General features: G+C 47.6%; 1 protein-coding gene across 3 annotated transcripts in view; it reads left to right on the top strand.

The window, feature by feature from the left end:
- The window catches only part of LUC7L2 (LUC7 like 2, pre-mRNA splicing factor), a 291524-nt gene that overhangs the window by 93993 nt on the left and 174464 nt on the right, over positions 1-23067 (top strand). For all 3 annotated transcript variants that reach the window (XM_069652700.1, XM_069652701.1, XM_069652702.1), the window contains one exon: positions 5968-6066. In XM_069652700.1, the coding sequence (XP_069508801.1) occupies positions 5968-6066 (99 nt within the window). The remainder of the gene's footprint in view (positions 1-5967; positions 6067-23067) is intronic.

Below are 23067 nucleotides of genomic sequence, written 5' to 3'. Positions count from 1 at the left end.
GACCGTCCCAGTGCAGTGCAGGAGTCCCCTGACGTCCTCCCTCTTTTCCCCACGACTGAGGCCCAGGAACAGCGAGATCTGCAGCAACTGCCAGGAACAGAAGTAATCAGCTGCCTCTTTCTTCATTGTAAGGTACTGTAAACCAAGACTGAGGGTACTTGCTTCTCGCGGTGAAAGTGCTTGAAACTTTTCCAACTCGCAAGCCTAATCAGCTTGTGACCCAACATATGATTCTTCCTTCTACAAACTACTTCTGAGAACTTTTGAAGAGACTTTTCGTTTACTTACCAGAACCGCTTTATCCCATTCAAGACTTAATATTGACTTTGTCCTAGCCTATTGAATTTAATTGACTCTTCTGGTGAACTCAAAATATTTGCACTGTCTAAGAATAATTGTGATCTTTTACGTTCTGATAACCTTTGCCTTTTACTCCTCTTGAAGTATTCTGAATGCCAACAGTAAGATATTGATGTCCCCAGCACCCTTGTCACTAAAGTCACCTGTGGGTGTAGGTTGTGTTTGTGGGCCATTCCAATAGGGTCTTGTCTGATTCAGAAATCGGAGTGTACAGGATTGAAGTATATTTGTGTCTTATTATAAAATTGCCTCCTTCTAGTGAATGTTTTATAACTGACTGATAAATAAGTGTTTATCCAAGAAACCTTGAGTGTAAGAGTTTATTTGAACACCTGTGATTGTGAACCTCTGTGTAACATCATTACTGCTCACATTGCCCCTCTTGAGATAAGCCTTGCTGCTCAACACGCTACCAACCTGTGTAGTACAGACTTACACCAAAGGTTGGGTTCCTATTGGCAGGAGGTCAGGGTTGTTGTAGTGCAACCAAAGGGTACTGCATACAATCTTGCCTCGCATCTGTCATCCGGACCCAGCTCCTGGGTTGTCCATTCGGGAGCGCACATTGCCTCACTTGCCTGCGTCTCCCGAAGCACTCCTACTCCCCGTCAGGGTGCGCCTCATTCATTGTAGATGCTGTCAGCTCTTCCGTTGCTTGCGCCTCTCCCTCCGTGGCACCCTCCGGCTTGCCTCCAGCACTCTGCCTCACTTCATTGTCAGAGCCGCACACCGGCATTCAGGCTACCAGCATTCGTCCGCCCCTGCTCCTTATAGTTGTCCCCAGCCTTCCAGGGTCCAGCCAACCGCCAGGACGCCTGCCAGTGCACCGCAGCTGTCGTAGCAGCGTTGTTCTCGGCCCCTCTTCCACCTCAGCTCCAGCTTGTGGCTCCGGTCGCCCCCTTTGTTTCACGGGCCCTGCAATTCCAGATGCTCGTTTTCCTCTGCAAGTTCACTGATTTATTTTTATTTATTTTTTTATTTTTTCAGGCAGCACTCTCGAAAGTTGGGAAATCGCTTCCCACACCTGCAGGGGACGTCGGGTTAACACAGTCCTCTCCGAACCGCTGCAAAATAGGATCTATTTAAGGATACACTCCATGGGCTCAGGCCACGTCACCCGTAATAGCCTCTTTTGAAATCTACCCTCCTCCACTCTCCATCCTCTGCAACTCATCCAGAACAGGACCGCAAGACTTGTCCTTGACCTCAAGCCCAGGGATGGTATGTCTCCAGCACTGAAATCTTTCCACTGGCTCCCAGTGGCTTCTAGGATCAAATTCAAGACCCTTTGCATTATCCACAAGGCCTTCTGGGGCCTGGGACCAAAGTACTTCCAGCTTTCTCTTCAGAAGTATCTTCCTTCCTGTTAGGGAAAATTCTATTTTCTGTGCTAATTCCCTTCAACCTTGGAGACCCCACAGCTCTTTTGCTGGACTTTCAGACTTTTTAATTTCTACCCTGGAGTGAGTGGGACCTTTTTCTCACTCCCATGTATTTTTGATCTGATTTGGACTGTTTTCTTTGTTTTTGGAGTCTCACTCCACGGGCATCTGCTTTTTATATGGTGACACACAGCACCCTCAGTACTGTGTCGCAGAGAAGTCCTTTCGGATTTCTCATAAGGTTTAAATACCTTTTCTTGGGTAAACTACTGGTCCCAAGAATAGTAAAGTGAAGTTGACTTTACTTTTTCTCTTTGTAGGTCCAGCACCCACCATCTTAGGTGGAGTTCTGGTGGGTTACTTGGAAGCCCCTTTTCCTACTTTCTCTTGTAACATTTTGTATGTTACTGTTAGGACAGTTTTTTCTGAAGCCCAACTAAGTGCTTAGTAAAAATATTCAACTGAGGCAGTACAAGACTCCACTCTTAGTATAAGGCTGTACCACCTGAGTTAATGGTAGTGTGGACAGAGCAGCCAGGCTTATTTTAGGAGGGAGAGAGGCCTGTAGAATCAGTACAAGTGAAATGGTAAAACAAATGATCCAAAGAAACACTTTGTATTGTAAAAATAAAGGATTTATTTAAATACAGGTAGGCCAGATTAATCTAGGGGTAAGTAAGCACTAAAACATTATATGAAATCACAGTATAAAAACACACTATACTTGAAAGTACGCAGACCCAAGTATAGACCTTAGTTGAAATACCTAACGGTAGTTCTAGGGGGGTCAAAACCTTTTCATACACATTCAGTATAGGTCAAGCCTATTCTTGGGGTAAAAACCAATGGTTACTTTTTACAATTACATTCATTAATGCAAGGGCAGTAGACCCTTACAGTTCTATAATGATTCTCAGTACAAATCAGCACCCAGCTACCTCCGGGTTAGGTGCGCGATACAAATAATAAACAAATACAAAATAAAAATACAAATCACGTAATCGGTCAACTGGACAATATACCTTTGGTGAATAGTGAAACACTTATTCTAGGTGCATTGAAAACCTATAACTACTTTTGTCATAACACAGTTATACTGGGTGAGTAAAACCTAAGGATGTATTATAAAATGACAGGTGCTTTTGAAATCAGGGAACACCAGATTGAGGTGAGCAGTAACACTTATTTTATTTTTGTTTTGGATGGCAGGCAGCTAACACAAGGTAAGTAAAACCCACATACTTTTTAACCCTACAATGAAGGGGAAGGTAAAACCCAATGTCACACTTTACTGAATGACTCCAAGTTATTCTAGGTAGGCAACAACCTAATACAGACTTATTAAGGACAGGCTAGCAGCAAGTCAGCGGAAGCAAGACCCAGTTGGGGGACACTACAATTCTCCTCAAAGGACTAATCTGATGAAACCAACACTCTACTTTTGGGAAGAGGCACAACCTAATCACAGGAGAGTAAAATACCTTCACATCTACTTTCTATTAGACTGGCAAAACAGTTGCTAAGGAAGAGAAGATGTTAACCATACTTTTAACAATAGTGCATCACACATTTACAAACTTTTGTAACTTCACTCTTAGAATTAAGTAACTTTTAAACACCTTTTCTAGGCACAAGTCCCAATCCCTTGAAAGTCTTTCCCTTATTCTTGGAGCATGTGTTCTCGGGGGCAGCATTGGGGAGGGGGAGGGTGACTATGACTAGTGACCAACAGGCAGTGTCCAAATAGGTTCTTTAGTGGCAAAAGTTCCTTAGAAAACTGGGCAAACGGGTAAGTATTTCTCTTACGAGTTAGAAGAGGGTCCAGGGGCTTCGCAGAAGACACCCTAGCAGTATTCTAGCAATGGGACTGGGTGCACTGGATGAGGAGCCTCGCCATCACAGAAAACAACCCACAGCTACACAGAAATCCTAACCGCCTTAAGGTAAGTACATACCGAAGCCAACACAGTACCTCAGCATTAAGATTTTTGCAGCAGGAGAACTTCAGGGTCTGCAGCCAAATACCCGGTCAGTGGATTCCTTGTTGTGGAGACTGAAAACAAATACCTCAGAAGGGACTTTGCAGCAGGGATCGATGAAGGCTCTAGGCAAGGGTTCCCTTGCGGCTGAATGTGGTTCTGCGGATTTGGCGCTTTTTCAAGGAGCACAGAAGAAGACAGAATCACGGTTGAATTCTCGTTGTTTTAAAGGTCCAGCACTCTGGTGAGGGGACTTTTCGGACTCTCTTCATGTCTCTGGAGATCCACCAAGATGCCCACAAAGTTTCAGCGAAGTTCGGAAGACTGCACCGCACGATGGCTTGAGGTTCCGGGGTATTGCAACAACGCATGGTCGCAGCAACGCGTGGGATGGCTCAAAATACAGGTCTCCTTGAGTCTAGTGGGTCTCGGCAAGCTCTGGGTCGGGGTCGTCGTTTTCGGAGGTCCCAGGTCGATTGGAAGGAAGGGCTACAGCAGGCTCTCTGGTCGCTGGAAATTGTCTCAGCCGCTTTTCCTTAATCTTCCTCTTCGGTTTAAGTTCCAGTGGTCGACATGTCTTCAGCTTCCAGGTTCGTCTTATTTATCAGCAATTACAGCACAATATCTGCATTCTCTCCCCGCATTTTACAAAAAGGGGTGGTCTGGTTGTCCAGTCAGGACAGCCAGGCCCCCACTGGGATTTGTCCCCATTCAAGCAAGGCGTAAGAAAAAGGGCTGGGGAGTTTTGGACTCCTCCCTCACTTTCTGCTCTCAGACTGGAGCCTGGGCGGAGGAGTCCAGGGGACTCCCGCTGAAGACAAGTGACAAAGGAATTTCCCGCCCTGGATGTCAGGGGCAGGGACAAGAAACGACAAACCCTAAAATGGCGAAAAAGAAGACCGGGCCATTTTGGTAAAAATGGACACCCTTCGGTCCCTTTACTGCAGTTGTAAACACAGCCAGCGGTAAAGGTGCACCAAATTAATACAAGGTATCTCTGCCACTAGCCATTAAAGGTAAGCTTGTCACTGTAACAGAATTGTTAGTTTTAGTGTGAAGGGGGATACATTGTATCTCCCCAGCACGCCACATAAGGTGGGGTGTGCTGGTTTCACAGAATAAAATGAAAATGATCTGTAGTTCACTCAAGGTTAGGACAAGAAAGTTAAAAGGGGAGCCCCTACGGTAACACAGCAACAGGCACTTATTGCCAATAAATTTAAAGATGATGACTTTAAAAAGACACTATGGAGAGTCTTAAAAATGATACCCATAAAAAGAGTTAAAGATTATGTGAGCGAGGGAAAAAGATTCCCACTCAGAGATATTATGGAAAAATATCCCACTAGTAAAGCAAAAGGTTCTGGGGTTGAACCAGGAAAGGAAGATTTACCAGTTCTTTGCAAATCTTACCTAACAGTTACCCTCACTACTGTTAATAGCTGGTGGCAGTAGTTTTAATTTTCCTACCATTGTGCTTTTTTACCGCAGGCTGAATCCTCAGCTGCAGTATAGCACCCCTCGGCGACCATTGTGTCAAAATGGCCCTGGTCTTTTTTCCGCCATTTCTTGTTTGTGAAGTCTTTCTTGGGTTATACTCTCCGCGCCAAACCAGGTTTAACCCTTTTGTTCGCTTTGCCTTTGGTGGGTTTCAGTACTGAAACCCACCTCTGGCTCCAGTGCGTCTGGCAGGGCAGGAAGCGAGGGATTGCCCGAAACTCCCTGTCCTTGGTCTCCGTTACGTGAATGCAACCAGTCCTGATTGGAGGTGGAGGGGGGAGGCGAGGAGTGGGAGGAGGCGAGGAGCGGGAGGAGGTAGGAGGGGGGGGAAGAGGAGGGGGGGAAGAGGACACATATTTGGTCAGGTTTTTCCTTCTCTCTTTCCAACGAAGTTCAATTTTACGAACTCCTTCCACAGTTCCCCTAAAGGTATCTCAACATTGTCGTGTTTTTAAAAAATGTTTTTAACTCTAGCATCTCCAGGCCCAAGGGAATTGCATGTTTATTTCCAGTAATGGGCCGTTCAGTTCAGATTTTACACCGACTCCTCCAGATATTCATTGTTCAAACTTCCAAAGAGAAAGTTGTAAGTTTATCTTCTTGGTTAACAAAGTGATGCTCTGTCTCTATTTTTCCCTTGCTGGTTAAATGTGATGTGTAAGATGGCGTAAATGTCTCCACGTCAAATAACATGGTGCAAGGTGGCTGTCTTTACTGGCTTGCTAATAATGTTTGTTCTATTTTAGCGGATGGATCTCGGAGAATGTCTGAAGGTGCATGACCTGGCCCTGCGTGCAGACTATGAAATCGCATCAAAGAAGCACGACTATTTTTTTGAGCTGGACGTGAGTTTGAAATATTAATGCTTCACTTCCGACTGCTGTATTATATGAAAATACTTTAATACCTCATTCATATGCATTGTGTAATTGTCTTGTATAGTGCATGGCCCAGCAAGAAAAGGTGAAGGGAACGATTAGTGGGATAGAGGAGAAGGCGGGTGCAATTCCTGTGTTAATGCTTGTAGACAGAGTACCTGATGGTCTGTGATTCTAGATGAGTGGTGGAGACACTTGTGGTGTGTTTCATTCATAGACGAAAAGCCAAACAACGATCAGTGGAAGTTGGGGTTCCACAAAATCCAGTGTTCCACAGAACACCCAGACCCAGGTGTTTTGTGCGTGGTAGGTCTAGTGACATTGCTTTGATAATGTGCTATGTTTGTAGATAGCTTGTTGCTGTGTGGGAGGGTTTGTCTTAAATGAGGGAAAACAATTTGTGAAAGAAGTAAGATTTTGCTATAGTCAGCTGTGACAGCTGGAAGACTGCTAGTAGTAGGCACAATAATTTACTCTGGATACTTCACCAGACTGTTAGTAGGTGAGTTCCAGCGACCGCTACCCAAACGGCAGACAGCAGGTGTTTTTCCAGTTGTGGTTGAACACCTACCAGAGCAGGATCCCTTGATGCTGGAAACCTGAAACTTCACAGGAAGGCGACTTGTGGCAGGAGTTGGCGACCACCAAGTTGTGGGCGAATGGCGACGATTCTGCCGAGGTAGCTCACTGTAGAGCTGTTCAGTCCACCGGTTAGTCCAGGGACATTTCCGAAGGCTCAGGATGGCTCTACCCTCGAGTGCGCTGAGACTGTTTGGTCCTACCAGGCCAACGGTTGAAGCACCACACGCAGCCTTCTCCAATCATGTAGTCCAGCAGGGCTTCACCAGGCCAATCGCAGGAAAGGATGCTGGGCCTCTTCAGGAGTCGTCCACGCCCACCAATGCTAAGGATCTGCACCATTCAAACAGCCAGCAGTGGTCCATGCGGGTTTCATTCATATCTTAACCCCAGACTCTCTGGCACCCTGGATGTGAATTGGGATCAGACAGTCCCGCCCACTTTCAGGGCCCACACAAGGCCTGGCTAGCCCGCGAAAGCAGCAGCTTTTCTAGGCAAGTGCATGACAATATATGGGATTTCCTGACCTGAGAAGGTAGCAAGAAGGCCAGGCCACAATATGGCCAAAGGACAAGTGAAAAATCTTGTGGCATGGGCATTTCAGGGCACTAGCTACTTTTAGTAGCCACACACGGTAAACGTGAATGTGCACATGAAAAATAATGCGCAAATAGTACGTGTATCTGCTGCCACCAGCTTGTCTTTCGGCACTGTTAGGGAGAAGTCTAAAAAATGTGCTAATTCCCTTCACCTTAGAGACCCCCAGCAACTTTGCTGGATTTTGAGGGCTTGGTTTTTTTTTTTTTTTTTTTTTTTTTTTTTTAACCTGGAGAGTGACCTTTTTCCCACTATCTCATGTGTTATGAAATGTGTTTTACCTCTGTTTTTTTCTTTGGTTATGGACAACTACATAGGCATCATCTTTTCATTTGTCACACAGCACCCTCAGTGCAGTGGCACAGGGAAGCCTTTCAGGCTCTCCCAAGGTTTAAATACCATCTCTGGGATAAACTATTGTTTCCCAGAGAAAGGAAGGTTAAAATGACTTTACTAGTCTTTTCATATTCCTAGACCCAGCACACCCTAGTGCTCGAGGGGTTACATAGTATCCCCTGTGTGTAGATACTCATGTAGCAGTCAAAAGTAAAACCCCAACCTATTACAACTGTGTTGTATATATCATATAAACTGAACACTCCCTAACCTTGTAAATACGTCGTAACCTGTATATTTTCCTTAACTGCGTTATCACTCGGACATTACCAGCAACTGTATTATAATGTCTTTCTATGTAATGCTCCTCTTTTCTTACCATGCCTGCAACACTTTCACAACTTGTAACCTGCAACCATGCAACCTTTGTAACTTGCAACTTGTAACCATGTAACTTGTAACCTTTGTCATGCGCCTGGATGCCCCAGGGTCAGGCGGCGCTATATAAATAATAAACTAAACTAATGCTAATCTTTCCTCTCGAAATGGCTGGTGGCAGTGGTTTTACAACAAACTACCATGATTGTTTCCGACCGCGAACACCGGTAGCGTTAAATAGCGGGAGCCATGTTTTTCAAGATGGCGTCTGAGCCCCCTTTTGTTTAAACAGGTCCCGGTCTTTTTGTCCCCATTTCTTTCTGGAAAGGTCCTTCTAGAGTTTGTCTCTGCGCGCCAAACCAGGTTTGGTCCCTTTGTTTCATCGCCTTTGGCAGGCTTCAGGACTGAAGACGGCTTCTGCCGCCTGAGTGTCTGGGGTGGGCAGGAAGTGAGGGAGCCGCCCGAAACTCCCTGTGCTTAGTCTCCTTGGAGACCCAAATGCACTCTGGCGTGATTGGCTGGCTGACTGTCCGGCAAGGACAGCCTCCCTGCTGGGTGAGTGGCAGCTAGGCTGGAATGAATGGGAGGAAACTGGATAAAAGGCAAGTCTCTTGGCTTGGAAGGCAGTCGACCACTGGAACGAAAGAACCGAAGACCAGCTTGAAGAGGACGGCTGCTGCAACTCCTGGACCGTTGGTTTGCCCGGTGAAGCCCTGCTGCAGTTCCGAATCGCCAAGTTCATCTCTACAGAGAAGCCATGCCAGGATGACTTCTCCCTTTGAGTTGGTGGGACCTATCAACTCGACACTAAGCCACCTGGATACCATTTTCTGAGCTGGTTGTATTTTCCGCAGAGTGCTGCAGGAAACTGTATAACCAGGGAGAGAGGGCACCAGTTTGTGTGCTTTACTACTGCTACCGGAATTGAAGATTTGCCAGTGCCAGTTTTTTTTACCAGTCCTAGTGCAGTGCAAGAGTCCCCCGACGTCCTCCCTCTTTTCCCACGCCTGAGGCTCAGGCACAGCGAGATGTGCAGGAACTGCCAGGAACAGAAGTCTTCAGCTGCATCTTTTTCTTCATTTATAAGGTACTGTAAAACGAGACTGAGAGTACTTACCGCCTCGTGCTGAAAGTGCTTGAAACGTTTGCAACTAGCAGGCCTAATCAGCTTGTGACCAAACATATAATTCTTCTTCTTACAAACTACTTCAGAGAACTGCTACAGAGACTATACTGTTTACTTGCTAGAATCGTTTTTACCTATCCAAGACTTTAGCCCATTGACTTTGGCCTATCCGATTGAATTGACTCTGGTGAACTAAAAGTATCTGCACTGTCTAAGAATATTGTAATCCTTTCATGTTCTAACCTATTCCTTTTTGCTCCTCCTTAAAGTAGTTTAAATGCCTCAAACGTAGTATAGTACTGAAGTGTATTGGTGTGTGATATTTAACTGCCTCCTTCTAGTGAATGTTTACTGACTGTTGAATAAATTAAGTGCTTAACCAAGAAACCTTTTAGTGTAAGAGTTTATTTGAACACCTGGGATTGTAGACCCCTGTGTAACATCCTTACAGCTCCCATTCCCTCTTTAGATAAGCCTGGCTGCTCAGCTCCCTACCAAAAACTGTGAAGTACAGACTTCTACTAAAGGTTGATTTTGCTTCGCCAGTAGTCAGTTGTGTGTAGTGGTCCCAAAGGGTACTGCATACAAACTCTGCCTAACAAGCACTGTTAGGAAAGATTTCTCTTTACTGCACCTTTCCTCCCAGACTTCTTGATCAATTTTATTTTTTTATCGGACGTGTACTTTTAGTGAAGCATCAAGCTTCACTGCACTAGCTTTTTGGCCATATGTCATGGGGAAACTGACATGTTCTTCAGGCTGTCAGTACTGGAAAAACCTTGTTTCCCTTAGTCGTGTTACTACTTTTGGGTACTTTTGTATCACTTGTGGTAACTTTTTTTTTTAATCCTTGTACAATGCAGCTTACACTGCAGTACAATGGGGTCAATTTTTGTTTTTGGCTTAGACTAACACTCTGAGGATTTTTGGTTACTGTTGGTGTGCTAATAGGATAAGCTTGTGGCAGCAGTGACTTTTTCCCACTTTTGGGGACTTTTCGTTTTAGCTTTCCTGTGTTTGGCTACTAACTGTGGCTAGTATCAAAACATGGAAGTGCCACATGGTTTTTCGCCTGTCCTTTGGCCATCTTGTTCTTTATCCCTGTTCCTGGCCTGTGAGGCCAGGAAAATCCTTATAAGGAAGAGAGAGAGAGATTGATTTCTCCCCCCCCCCCCCACCCCCCGGTCCGGTCATTGGCTAGTGAGGGCAGCAGCTCTTACCTCGTTTTTAGGTTGAGAACAGGACCCTTGCACCCATTCCTCAAAGATCCTGTAGCAACCTGAAGGCGCAAAGAAACCGGAGACCCGTTGGAAGAAAGCTTGGCTACCAACTTCTGCTGCTGTCCTGGAGGAGCCCTGTCTTGCTGAAAATCTTTAGTCCTGCAAAGGAGCTTCAACCCTTGGAGTGAACATCCATTCCTGGCATCTGCTCCGTACCCTGCAAAGGCTAGCCTTCGGAAGTGCGTTTCGACCTGGAACTTGAGGGATCCTCAGCTGGCCCTATGAGACTTCCCTCTGCAACATGTCGGCATCCTAGCACAAAGGGGACCCGAGAGAGGAGGGAAATTATGACAGCAGAAGTTGTTCCCTTTTCGTCGCCGTGCTGCAGTGACCACTGTCCGAAATCACTTACGTGACCCAAGTCCAGGCATGAGAGGGGTCCTGTATCGAGTTTTGCTGCATTCTTCCATCGAGAGTGCTTGCAACAGTGAATGACGCCACCCACAGATCAGCTAGAACCTGCAACCCATGCACATAGAGGGCTGCGACCTTCGGCTGGAAAATCAACCTCGGACCCTCTTCCTTTGTCCTGGGTGGTACAGGGGGGGTGGGGGGGAGTAAATAACAGAGCTTCTTGCCCACCCCTATACTTCCATTATCAGACAATGGGCTTCTAAAACCTTTATTCTTAACACTTTTGGCTTTGCCTTTACTTGCTTGTGCAAGACGTCTGAAAGTTGGTGCTACTTCTGTTAGCTAGTTTAACTTGTACCCTAACCCTATGAACCCTTCACTGGACCCCAGAGACCCCACCTAAATGTTTTTCCTGCTTCAAAGTTTGTGTGGCACTTTTACCTGAACTATTGGGCAAAAGGTCCCAGACAACTTGGGTCTCGACAAAGTTGGGGATCATTCTCTGTGGACCTTGAGTGCATAATGACCTTTCCTTTACAGGAGTTTGTGTTGAGAAGATATATATAGTGTTTTGGCCAATACATAACTGTGTTTTTATACATCCTGTCTGTGTAATTTGCGATGCCCATTGTCTGACCTCATTGTGGACCCTTTACAAGCTCACCACCTCTGAAGAATTTAGCCTAGACAGCCTGTCACTGCTACCTGAACTGGTTTGGCTACAGCTCCCCAGAGTTGGCTCTGTCAAAATATAGGTTGGCCTTCTATGCATCTGTCCACCAGGCCAGAGTATAGAAAATCAGTCCTAACGGGCACGAATAAGTGACCAAAAATCCCAAGTGTAAAAGACTAGGGTGATCTAAAAGTATCCCCACTGCACTGCACTGAAAGATTCTGTGCGCACTGTTAAAATGGTACCAGAAAGGTAAAAAGACAAAAGGAAAACCTAGTGTTAGGTAAGAATTGATGTAGTCTCACTGTGTGAGACTATACCTGCTTGTTATTAAGTAACCCACCTTTTGTATAGGTCTGTACTACACAAGCTGGTAGTGTGACTGAGCAGCCAGGCCTATCCCAAGAAGGGTAAAAGTGAGCTGTACAAATGAAATCCGTAAATACAAGTCGCCTAGTAACACTTACTCAAGCTTTCTGTTATAAATAGTTATTTAAAAATTGATTTTAAAAGTGTTCTTTTAAAAAGGCAATTCATATAACAATGTAAATATACTTTAAAATTGCTTTTCAGAATCAAAACAAGTTATTGGATAATCTTTGTATATGCTTCTTGCACAATTCCTACACCCTGAGGTGACTTCAATCACAAGGACAGTAATGGCATTTATATATCACACTAGTTACACTTTGCAGATTCTGAGGTTGCAGAAAGTAAAGGTTTAGGGAAGGAAAAGGTTAAACGGGTTCTCGGTCAATGTGGACAATTAAATCTAGACCAGCCTTTCCCTGCAGTAAGTCTACAACAAGTTACCATTTCTGAGGGACAAACAATATCAAATATCAAATATCAAAGTCAATGGACTAGAAGAGTCTTCAGGGAGCCAGTACAGCCAAAGTCAATTGGAACAGTCTATGGAGCTCAGGCACTTCTTAGATCAGAAACAGTCTTGCACAAAGTAGAGAGTTTGTAGAAAATCACTTGTAGGGTCACAAGAAAGAAAGACCGAGTTGGACTGCACTCTAAAAGTAAGCCAATGTAATTCCCAACTAATACGAGCACAGCTAAAAAGGTAATGAGGTAAGTACCCCAAACCTAAACAGTACCTCTGGTTAGAAGATTGGTCCAACTGGAGTCTGTCTTGCTACAGCGGTGCAGACCCTTGTTCCCGAGCCAGTCGTGGGTTCAATGTCTGGAGGGCTCCTGCTGCGATACTTGGGAGGTTGTCAGCAGCTACAGGCTCTTCAGTTCAGCACCACTTAGCGGTTTCAGCGGTTCGCAAACAGCACTGTCGCGGATCTTGGATACTGGTTGGGCTTCCTTCACTCCTTGGGTCCTGCACCCTTGTGAGGGGACTAGAGCTCTGGTCATCCTCCTTCTAGAGGGTCCTTGGGAGACACCTGGAGCTTCTAGCCGGGTTCGTTACTGCAACAGCCGTTTCACTCGACTATGGATTACTCGACCCCTGGCATTCAGTTCATACAGCAACGAAGAGGTACACCCAGTCGGGAAAGATGGTCCGGTTAAGTTTTGTCTCTGGGTTAGTTGGTCCCACTAACCCAAGGGGAGAAGTCGTCCCCTCTGGAGCTTCGCTGTCAAAATGAGTTTGAGTACAGCAGCAGGGCTTCACTGGACAATTTAAAAGTCCAGGAGGATGCAGCAAGCTTTGTTCAAGGTTCGTCATCAGGTGTTTCTCCCAGTGGTCGACTCTCTTAGTCCCAAAACCCTAACCTTTTAAGCGGGTTTCTCCCAATCATGCACAGCGTATGCTGTCAATCGCACATCAGGGTGGCTGTCCTAGAAGGACAGCCTGCCAGCCAAACGGGACTGGTTGCATTCAGGCATTCCTAGAGACAAAGTATAGAGGAGTTTCGGGTCCCTCCCTCCCATCCTGTCCTTCCAGAAACACTGAAGCAAGAGGCGGGCTTCAGCCCTGAGGCCCGACAAACGCAGGGCTCAAACCTGGCTCAACGCACAGAGTAAAACCCAAAACAGACCTTGTAAACAGAAAATGGTGAGAAAAGAAGTCGGGGGAAGGGGGGGGGGCCTTGGGGCATTTTAACGAAATGGTCACCTGTGGGTGTTGAACTGCAGCTGAGGGTTCAGTCTGCGGTAGAAAAGCACAATGGTAGAAAAAATGAAACCATTGCCACCAGCCATTTAATGTAGTGAGGGTAACATAAAACTGTTTTATATGAGAATGTAGGATAAGGGACTACTATGTAACTCCCCAGCACTCCACATAAGATAGTATGTGCTGGACCTACAAAGAGAAAAGGTAAGTAAAGTCCTTTTCACTTTAATATTCTTGGGAACTGTAGTGCACCCTAGAAAAGGTATTTTAAACCTTGTGAGAAATCTAAAGAGATTTCTCTGTCACTGCAATGAAGGTGTCCTGAAGATGGTTGACGTACATAGTGGACATATTTGAGTCCAAAGATACAACCGAAACACATGTCCCCCTACTGCGTGATTAATGACGGGCAGTTAAATTGATCTACGACTGAATTGAGGGAATCTAATTGTAGACTGTGACCTAAAGTGTTAGGTTATTTGTATTGATATTGATTGTATGAGAAAGAAGAGTGTAAATGAATGGAATGTAGGGATGAATGTCTATGGATCTGAAGTGAGGATGTAATGTTTTTTTATTCAAAATATTTTACACTAAAGTGGTGATGTATGAGATTTGAAAAGAATCATTTGTTATTTGTAAAAAAAAAAGATAAATGTTGTCCTCCTCTATCCAAGGGTCCACTTTTGTATTGTTTGAGCATTGTGTCACCATACATAAAGTAGATGCCTATGGAGTTTGTCAGACTCCAAAAACATTGAAAACCCATAATCCAAATCAGGTCAAAACACATGAGCGAGAGAGAAAAGGGTCTCTTACTCTAGGGTTAAAATTCAAAAGTCCTAAGTCCAGCATAAGAGCTGGTGGTCTGTAAGGTTCAAGGGAATGAGCACAGAAATGAGAATTCTCCCTAACGCACATCTTCCCAGTACTGATAGTATAAAGGTCTGATCATATTCCCCATGACAAAATGAGCAAAAGGCCATGGGAGTGAAGCTGAAAGCTTCACTTCCCTGTGAAAAGTCACGACAAATTGAAAAGCAAAACGTTTGGGGGTCCAGAAAATACAGAGGGGAAGTTGCTTGAGATCTTTTCCAACACCTAATAACCGGGGAGAGCACAAAACAAGGTCGACGGCACATGCGGAAGATGGAAAATCGCAACTCGCGTAGGAGATTTACTATCGATGAAAGGAAGTCGAACCTCCTTCCAACGCCAAACGAACCATTTCCAGGAGCACTATTCGACATAAAAATGGCAATGGCTTGCCCATCTCAGGAAAGAGTGCAAGCACTATTTGCTCAAACACCATGTAACAAAGCCGTCAGAGAAATTATGGAGCTACTCTGCACGATGTCTTGCAATTTCATAATTCCTAATGCAATACTCTGTGGCTGTTGGAGCAGTGGTCTCGAGCAACAGGCAGTGTGCCGATCGGGTGGTGGTCATACAAAAACTAGTATTTGCCCACAAAAGGTGGACAAAATAAAATGTGTTAAAGGGAAGATAGTTTGTCAATGCGCCAATGCAGCTAACTATAACGGACGTATCATGACTGGCTGGCAGACTCGTGGCCCACGTTTCATCACACAGGAAGGGTGGTAAGCGCAACAAGGGAAATGACCCATAAATGTGTTCAAACTCCTATTGTCCAAATGGTGTTGGGCTCTTTTCAAAGTTTTTTTTATGGGGAACCGGGAAACCTTCACAGACAACACAACAGCCATGTGTTATATATCAAATCACTGAAAATATTTGCCAGTGGTTCCTCAAGAGGCATTCACATTCAAACACAGTATGTTCCGGGAAAGCGCAATTGTCTTGCAGACATTATAAGCAGGGTCTTAGTGCAGAAACATGAGTGGGAATTAAAAAAACAGCACACTATCAAAATCTTTGGACAGTGGAGGTGCGGGGGGGAATCGACCAACAGTTGCTGCTATTTGTAACCTCAGTGTTGGGGGGGGGGGGGGGGGTTCTCATTTCTGTGCTGATTCCCTTCAACCTTGGAGACCCCCAGCTTGTTTGCTGGACTTTAGGACTTTTTAATTTTTACCCTGGAGTGAGTGATCCCTTTTTCTCACTCTATCATGTTTTTTGTCCTGATTTGGAGTTTGTGTTTCCTTGGTTTTTGGAGTCTGACAAACTCCATAGGCATCTACTTTTTTATGGTGACGCACAGCACCTTCAGTGCAGTGTTACATAGAAATCCTTTAGATTTCTCATAAGGGTTAAATAACTTTTCTTGTGTGAACTGTTACCAAGAATAGTAAAGTGAAATTCACTTTACTTACCTTTTTCTCTTTGTGGGTCCAGCACACACCATCCTACAGTAGCCCCTTATGTTCCTACCATTGTGCTTTTCTACCGCAGGCTGAATCCTGCGCTGCAGTATAGCACCCACGGGTGACCATTTTATCAAAATGGCCCAAGTCTTCTTTTTTCACCATTTTCTGTTTGTGAGGTCTTGGGTTTTACTCTGCGCGCCAAGCCAGGTTTAAGCCCTTTGTTCGTTTTGCCTTTGGCGGGCTTCAGTATTGAAACCCGCCTCTGGCTCCAGTGTGTCTGGAAGGGCAGGAAGTGAGGGAGGTTCCCAAAACTCCCCTGTCTTTTATCTTTAGGAATGCCTGAATGCACAGAGTCCTGATTGGCTGGCTGGCTGGCTGTCTTTTCAGGACTGCCACCCTGCTATGAGGGACATCTAGACTGCATGAATAGGAGAAACCTGCTTAAAAGGGCAAAGGTTTGAGACTAGAGGCAGTCGACCACTGGGAAGAACAACCAGGCGAAGAAACAGTGAACAAAGCTTGCTGCATCCTTGTGGACCTTTGAATTGCCCGGTGAAACCCTGATGCTGTGCTGACTCCTTTTTCCGATCGACGAAAGAAGCTCCGGAAGGGATGACTTCTTCTTCCCTTGGGTTAGTGGGACCAACTAACCCCCAAGACTAACTCCACTGTATCTTCCCTGACTGGCTGTACTACTTTGCTGCAAGAGCAGAGTGCCTGGGGTCGAGATCCATAGTCGAGTGCAACGTCTGCAATCCGGCCAGAAGCTCCAGCAGTCCTCCTAAGGACCCTCCAGAAGCAGGACGATCAGAGCTAAAAGGCCCTCAACAGAGTGCAAGACTCCAGGAGTGAAGGAAGCCCAACCGGTTTCCAAGTTCCACAGTGGTGCTGTTTACTGAGCGCTGAAACCGCAAAGTGCTGCTGATCCAAAAAGAGCCTGTAGCTGCCGCCGACCTCCGAATTTCTGCCGCAGAACTCCTCCAGACGTCCCCACAACTGAGGCCCAGGAACCCAGGATGTGCATTACTGCAACCAGACAGAAGCCATCTGGACCATTTTTTTAACCAAAGGTACTGTTCCGACTTGGGGTACTTGCCTTGGTGTCTTTAGCTGTGCTCGTCTCAGTTGAGACTTGCAGTAGCTACTTTGCTAGTTGTTTTCAGCTCTACCCTTCACAAGTGTAACAGCTTGTGACCAGTGATTTTTATTTTTGTTTTTTTTATTTTTTATTTAAATGTTTTCTTTTTTTGTTGTTCAACAAACAACTTTGTGCAAGACTTTGTTATATAAGAAATGCCTCAGTTCCATAGACTGTGCTGCAATTGACGTTGGCTGTCCTGGCTCCCTGCTGACTCTTCTAGTACACTTAACTTTGATATTTACTGTCCCTCGGAGGTGATAACTTGGTTTTAAACTATTATTGCTGGGAAAGTGCTCACATTCTCTGAGAACCTGTTTAACCTTTTTCCTTCCCTTAACCTTTCCTTTCTACAAACCTCAGAATCTACAAAGTGTACTGGTGATATATAAATGCCATACTCTTACGTCCCATCCCCTTTCCTCCATACTGTATGGGCGTCCCTTCCGAGGGACGGGAGACGGAACCTTTTTCACCAGAAAAAACCTTCCCCTTCAAATTTAGAGGCGCGGCCCACGGCGCATGCACTGTCCTGACTCCGCCCTCCGGCGCCACATCTCGGTACCCTTTTCCGCGTCGACGGGAACGGGCCGAATTCACCAGCGCTCCTCGGTTTGGCTTCGGCCATGTAATTCCACGCTCGGATACTTCTTTGTCTTTTCTTTCTGTCTTATCTATCATTCAGGTACTCGGTCCTCAGGAATCACGCTCCTCCCCGGCACATTTCGACTTCCACAGGGTCCAGCAGGTGTCCATCATGCAACCGTCTCTTCCCAACTGCTGACCCCCATGTCCTCTGCCTACGTTGCCTTGGCTCAGACCGCGGTTTGCAATCATGTTTGGCGTGTGTCTCACTGCCCTCAAAGGCGCTGAAGAACAGACTCGCCAGGTGGAGGGAGCTCTTCCAGAAGTTGCCTCCAGAGGGTCTCAAGAACTTTGTGAAACATTGAACCAGGCCCAAGGTAGGGCCGATATTTTCCAGCGCACCCTGCAAGGGAGACTCCTTCCCAGGGACTCTCCCGCTTGGGAGGGACCACCAGGTCCTTCTACCGGCACGTGCCCTGAGGCTGCTACAGCTACCGGCCTTCGGGTCGAGGGTTCTTCGGATCCTCCCGGGCGCAGTGTCAAGGGACTGGAAGGTTCTTGTACCGGGTCTGCACCTGAGGGACTACGTCCTAAGGGGTGCCTAAACGCAGCTCTACCGACCTCTGTCTCGAAGGTGTCACAACTACCGGGCCGAGGAGCAGGGTAGGCCTTGAGATACACACGCAAGAGTCTTGGACAAGGCAGCGCCCAGTGGGCTGAGCAACACGTCCCAGACACGTGGCAGGCAGCTTGACAAAATGGCCACCGTGCCAGAAAGGGGCACCTGTCCGACGCCATTCCGCAAATTCGGTGAAGAACGAGTTTCAAGGTGGGGCTGACTTCAACCAGGTACGTGGTCTACAGTCTACAGTCTACAGTCTACCCTTCATTTGCGCAGGGCAACTTTCCTTTGCGTCCATATGGACAGGGTATGCAGCAGCCCCAGCAGCCCCCTGCTAGCCGTCGGTACCCCCTGCCACCTCTTTGGCCAGTGAGGATGTGCTCTTTGAGAAGTCTCTCGGCCTCATGAGGTCTCCTCAGATGAGGGTTACCATCAAAGATGCAGTCGGGGAAGCCCTCCCTGCCATGCTAACAGCACCACAGACGCCTCCATCGAGCCCCCAGGCCCTGGTGTAGTTGCCTCCTCCGGCTCCTCAGCCAACTCTGCAACCGCCGCCGCCTCCGGCTGCTGTCCCTGTATCCCAGCCGCCAGCGCCTTCTACCCCCTCCTCCACAAGATCCTCCAGATCCGCAGGGTACGGACGAGGAGGAGGATCCAGTCACGCCATCCTCGGCCAGGGCCTTCCATGAACAACTTGCTGGCCTGGCGGAATATCTGGGCCTCCCCGAGGTCGAACAGCTGGCAGAGGGGGTTCTGGCTGAAGTCCTCACAAAACACCCCTCTGCCAACACAGGGATTCCACTGCAAACCGATGGTCTCCCTGGCCAAAAGGGGTTGGCTCAAGCCCCACCCGGTCCAGCCGGTCAATCGACGCCTGGACGCCAAGTACAGGCAGATGGAGGGGGATACACTCTTGCTCTCGACCCATCCTCAGCCTCACTCCTTGGTGATCGCTGCAGCATCACTATACTCAAAAGCCTCAGTCGTCCTCAGCCGCCTCCTCTGCGGCGCTGCTAGGCAAGGAGAAGATCTTGGAGGCATACGGCAAGATCTACTCCAACACCTCCTTGCACCTGCGTCAGGCCAACACAGATGCCATGCTGGCTGTTGCCAACCAACGGTTATGGCGGGAGATTGCAGACTTCCTCCCGGAACTCCCCACCCAATGCCAATCATGCTTCAAGGCGGGGCTATCGGAAGCCAAGCTCGTGGCGCATGACCTCGTGGAATCCAGTGGCACATATCAATACCTCAGGCCATGCCATCTGCATTGCCACGGACATGAGAACAGCCTGGCTCCGGGCAACGAAATTCAACCTGGATGTCCAGGAGCTCATTGTAGATCCACTGTTGGAGAGATGGGGGGGGGGGGGCTCTTCCACTCCTCTACGGACGAAGAGCTGGACAAAAAGAACAGCTCACAAAAGGCAAAGTCTTTATCCGGGCAGGCTTGCTCTCCATGCACAATTCTGGCGCCACAATTTCGCGGACCCCTGGATCCTCGCCTTCCTATCGCAGCCTCTCCGCCCTCCTCCCCTCCACTCCCACAGGTTGGGACAGAAACTCTTTTGGCAGAGATCCGGTCGCTCGTAGAGAGCCAGGCAGTGGATGAAGTTCCAGCCTCCCAGCGAGGCTTCGGCTTCGTCTGCAGGATTTTCGCCATTCAGAAGAACCAGGTAGGCCTGAGAGTTGTGCGGGACCTTTCCTTCCTCAACCTCTCCTTACCCCAGCAAAAATTCAAGATGGTTACGCCAGCTTTTATAGCAGAGGCATTGGACAGGGGAGACTGGATGTGCTCCCTGGCCCTGAAGGACGCGTACCTACACTTCCCGATTTGGCAGCCCCATTGTGCTTTCCTATGGTTCAGGATCATGGGCTACCATTTCCAATACAAAGTCCTTCCGTTTGGCTTCAACTCGGCCCCCAGACTCTTTACCAGACTCATGAACGCTCTAGCGGCCCTCCTTGGAGTGCAGGACCCCCACATCTACCCATACCTCGACGACTGGCTCGTCAGGGCTACATCTCCGGAAGCGGTTCACCACTCTTCCCATGACCTTATGAACACACTGCACGAACTGGGCTTCTCGCTCAACCTCAAGAAGTCACAGCTGCAGCCTATGCAGACTGACATTCCTGGGACTCATTTGGGACATGTGCTCCGAGAGGGTTTTCCCGTTGGAAGACAAGATCTCGGCTATCAAGAGGGCCACCGCCCACTTCCTCAGCAGAGAGGTGACCTCGGCATGGTGGTACCAACATCTCCTGGGTCTACTAGCGGCGGTTCTGTTAGCTGTGCCGAACACGAGACTAAGGATGAGAAGGATTCAGCTGCACTTCGCGGCCTCATGGAATCGGCAGCGGGGCTCGCAATCCGAGATGAGCAATGTTCCTCCATCTCTCCACCCGGACCTAACTTGGTGGTCCATGGATTGCAAACTACGGACGCACAAACCCTTTCGGCCGCCCTCTACGTAGGCCACCATCACCACAGACTCCTCACTCGAGGGCTGGAGAGCCACCATGGACGATCTCTCGGTCCACTGCACATGCACCTGGAATCGACAGGAGCAGGAATACCACATTAGTTGGTTGGAGCTGAACACCATCTGGCTAGCACTCAGAGCATTCCTACCACTTATCAAGGGCAAGGTTGTCCTCATCCAGACAAACAACTCGACCAGCATGTACTATGTCAACAAGCAGGGAGGCACCAGAATCCCCGCCTCTGTGCAGACTGGCAATCAGCATATGGGAATGGGCCTTGGAAAACGAAATTTACCTCTCGGAGTCCACCTCCCGGGGGAATCCAACCTGGAGGCGGACAGGCTCAGCAGGTTGGGAGCAGACAATTATGAGTGGCAGCTAAACGACCTCGTTTGTCAGGAGCTCTTCAACAAGTGGGGTCACCCCAAGTGGATCTCTTTGCCACCTGGCACACAAAGAAGTGTCCCCAGTTCGCTTCCTGGCACGGTCAGGGCCCCGGCTCTCTGGGCAGCGCATTTCACCGCCAGTGGACCGGCATGAAAGCCTACGCCTTTCCGCCTAACCCCCTGATCCACAGGGTAATTTGCAAGATCAAGGAGTCTCACCGACTCCTCATCATTCCGATAGCTCCATGGTGGCCGGCCAGACAATAGTTTTCGGAACTACTCAGCCTGCTCCCCATACACCTTTCGACAGGCCCAGCACATCTTCTGGCGAAGCAGGGGGGGGGGCAGAATCATCCACCCCGCGCCAGGGTAACTAGCCCTCACAAGGTGGTACCTGAGCAGGTAACGCTTCAGCACCTTAGCCTTTCACAGGCCAATCTGGAGATCATACAGGGTGCTAGGAGCAAGGCCACCAGGGCCCAGTACAAAATCAAATGGACCACATTCTGCCACTGGGCAGACTCCAAGGGAATCGACCCCATTGGCCGGCAGTTTGGACAACATGCTCTCCTTTTCGGCGCACCTCGCTCATTCGGACATACAGGTGGACACCTGCCACACATACTTTGCAGCCATCGGGGCTTACAGGAACTCGGAGGAAGGCATCTTTTCCTCCTCCAACCCTATAGTCAAACATCTGACTGGTCTCGCTAGGCTCTACCCGTCCGTCAAGAGACTGCACCCTTGTGGGACCTTAACATACTCTTGTGTGCCCTGCCGCACAAACCATTCGAGCCAATGGCGTCTGTGGACATTAGGCTAGTCACCATTAAGACGGCCTTACTAGTCGGTCTTACCTCGGCTCGCAGAGTCGGCGAGATCCAGGCGCTGGTCGCCTATGAACCATATACCACCTTTCACAAAGACAAGGTAGTCATGCGAACGCACCGGGCATTTCTGCCCAAGGTTCCATCTGCAGTTCACTTGAACGAAGAAATGGTCCTCCCTACGTTCTTTCCCGATCTCAAGGATGTAGCACAGAGTGCTGCACTGCCTGGATGTCGGGTGCGCCCTAAAATTCTGCTTGGACAGGACCAAGGGCTTCCGCAAGGTCGGACCCTCTCACTTTCAGAGGCTCGAGGCAAGGCTATCGGGCCTCCAAAGCCTCCATATCCCGCTGGATGGTCTCTGCCATCAAGGAAGCTTTCGAGGGCCAGCACAAGCCGATCCCGGCCAACGTGCATTCCCACGCAGTCATGGCCAAGGCAATGACCATCAAATTCCAGCGCCATGTCCCTTGACAAGTCATAAGCAGGGCGGCCACTTGGGCCTCTCACTCGGCTTTCTGCAAGCATTACTGTTTGGATGCCGGCTCTAGATTGGATGCAGCTTTCGACAGGCAGTGCTCAGGAACCTATTTGCTTAAAGAGGGTCGCCTCTCCACCCTGGGGCTACAATCAGTTGTAATCGCCCATACAGTATGGAGGAAAGGGAACTATGGACTAAAAGTACGTTAGTCACTACTGTGAGTAACTTATAATTTACTGTACTAGTTGGTGGTCACCTCAGGGTGTATGAAGTGTGTGTGGAAAAAAAAAATCTCAAAAGGGTATCTACTAGCTTTGTGTTGATTCTGTGTAAATATTTTAAAGTATATTTGAGTGTTCCATATATTGCCCTTTTTAAAGAATGCTTATTTTAAAACTGATGTTAAATAAATAACTATTTATAACTGAAAACTTTACTTGGTTACTCGTATTTGCGAATTTCATTGCAACAGCTCACATTTACCCCTCTTGAGATAAGCCTGGCTGCTCAGTCACACTACCAACTTGGTTATTACAGGCCTATAAAGAGGACGAGGGTTGTGTAGTCTCCCACAGGGTTACTCCATCAATTCTTGCCTAACACTCAGAAAATGCAAAATAGCAACGCTTCACATCGAGGTAGTCTTTAGTAAATGCTGTATAGATGAGCTGGACCAGGTTATTTACATGCACTTTTCTTTGCCTTGACTCCATTGTTGCGCAAAGTAGTGCACAAGTTACACCAAGAATCCGTAATT

The sequence above is a fragment of the Ambystoma mexicanum genome, chromosome 3p (genome assembly GCF_040938575.1).
Source record: "Ambystoma mexicanum isolate Mex_15411 chromosome 3p, UKY_AmexF1_1, whole genome shotgun sequence".
NCBI classification, from domain to species: Eukaryota; Metazoa; Chordata; class Amphibia; order Caudata; family Ambystomatidae; genus Ambystoma; species Ambystoma mexicanum.
The sequence above is the reverse complement of the archived record's forward strand: the minus strand, read 5'-3'. Positions and strand labels throughout refer to the sequence as shown.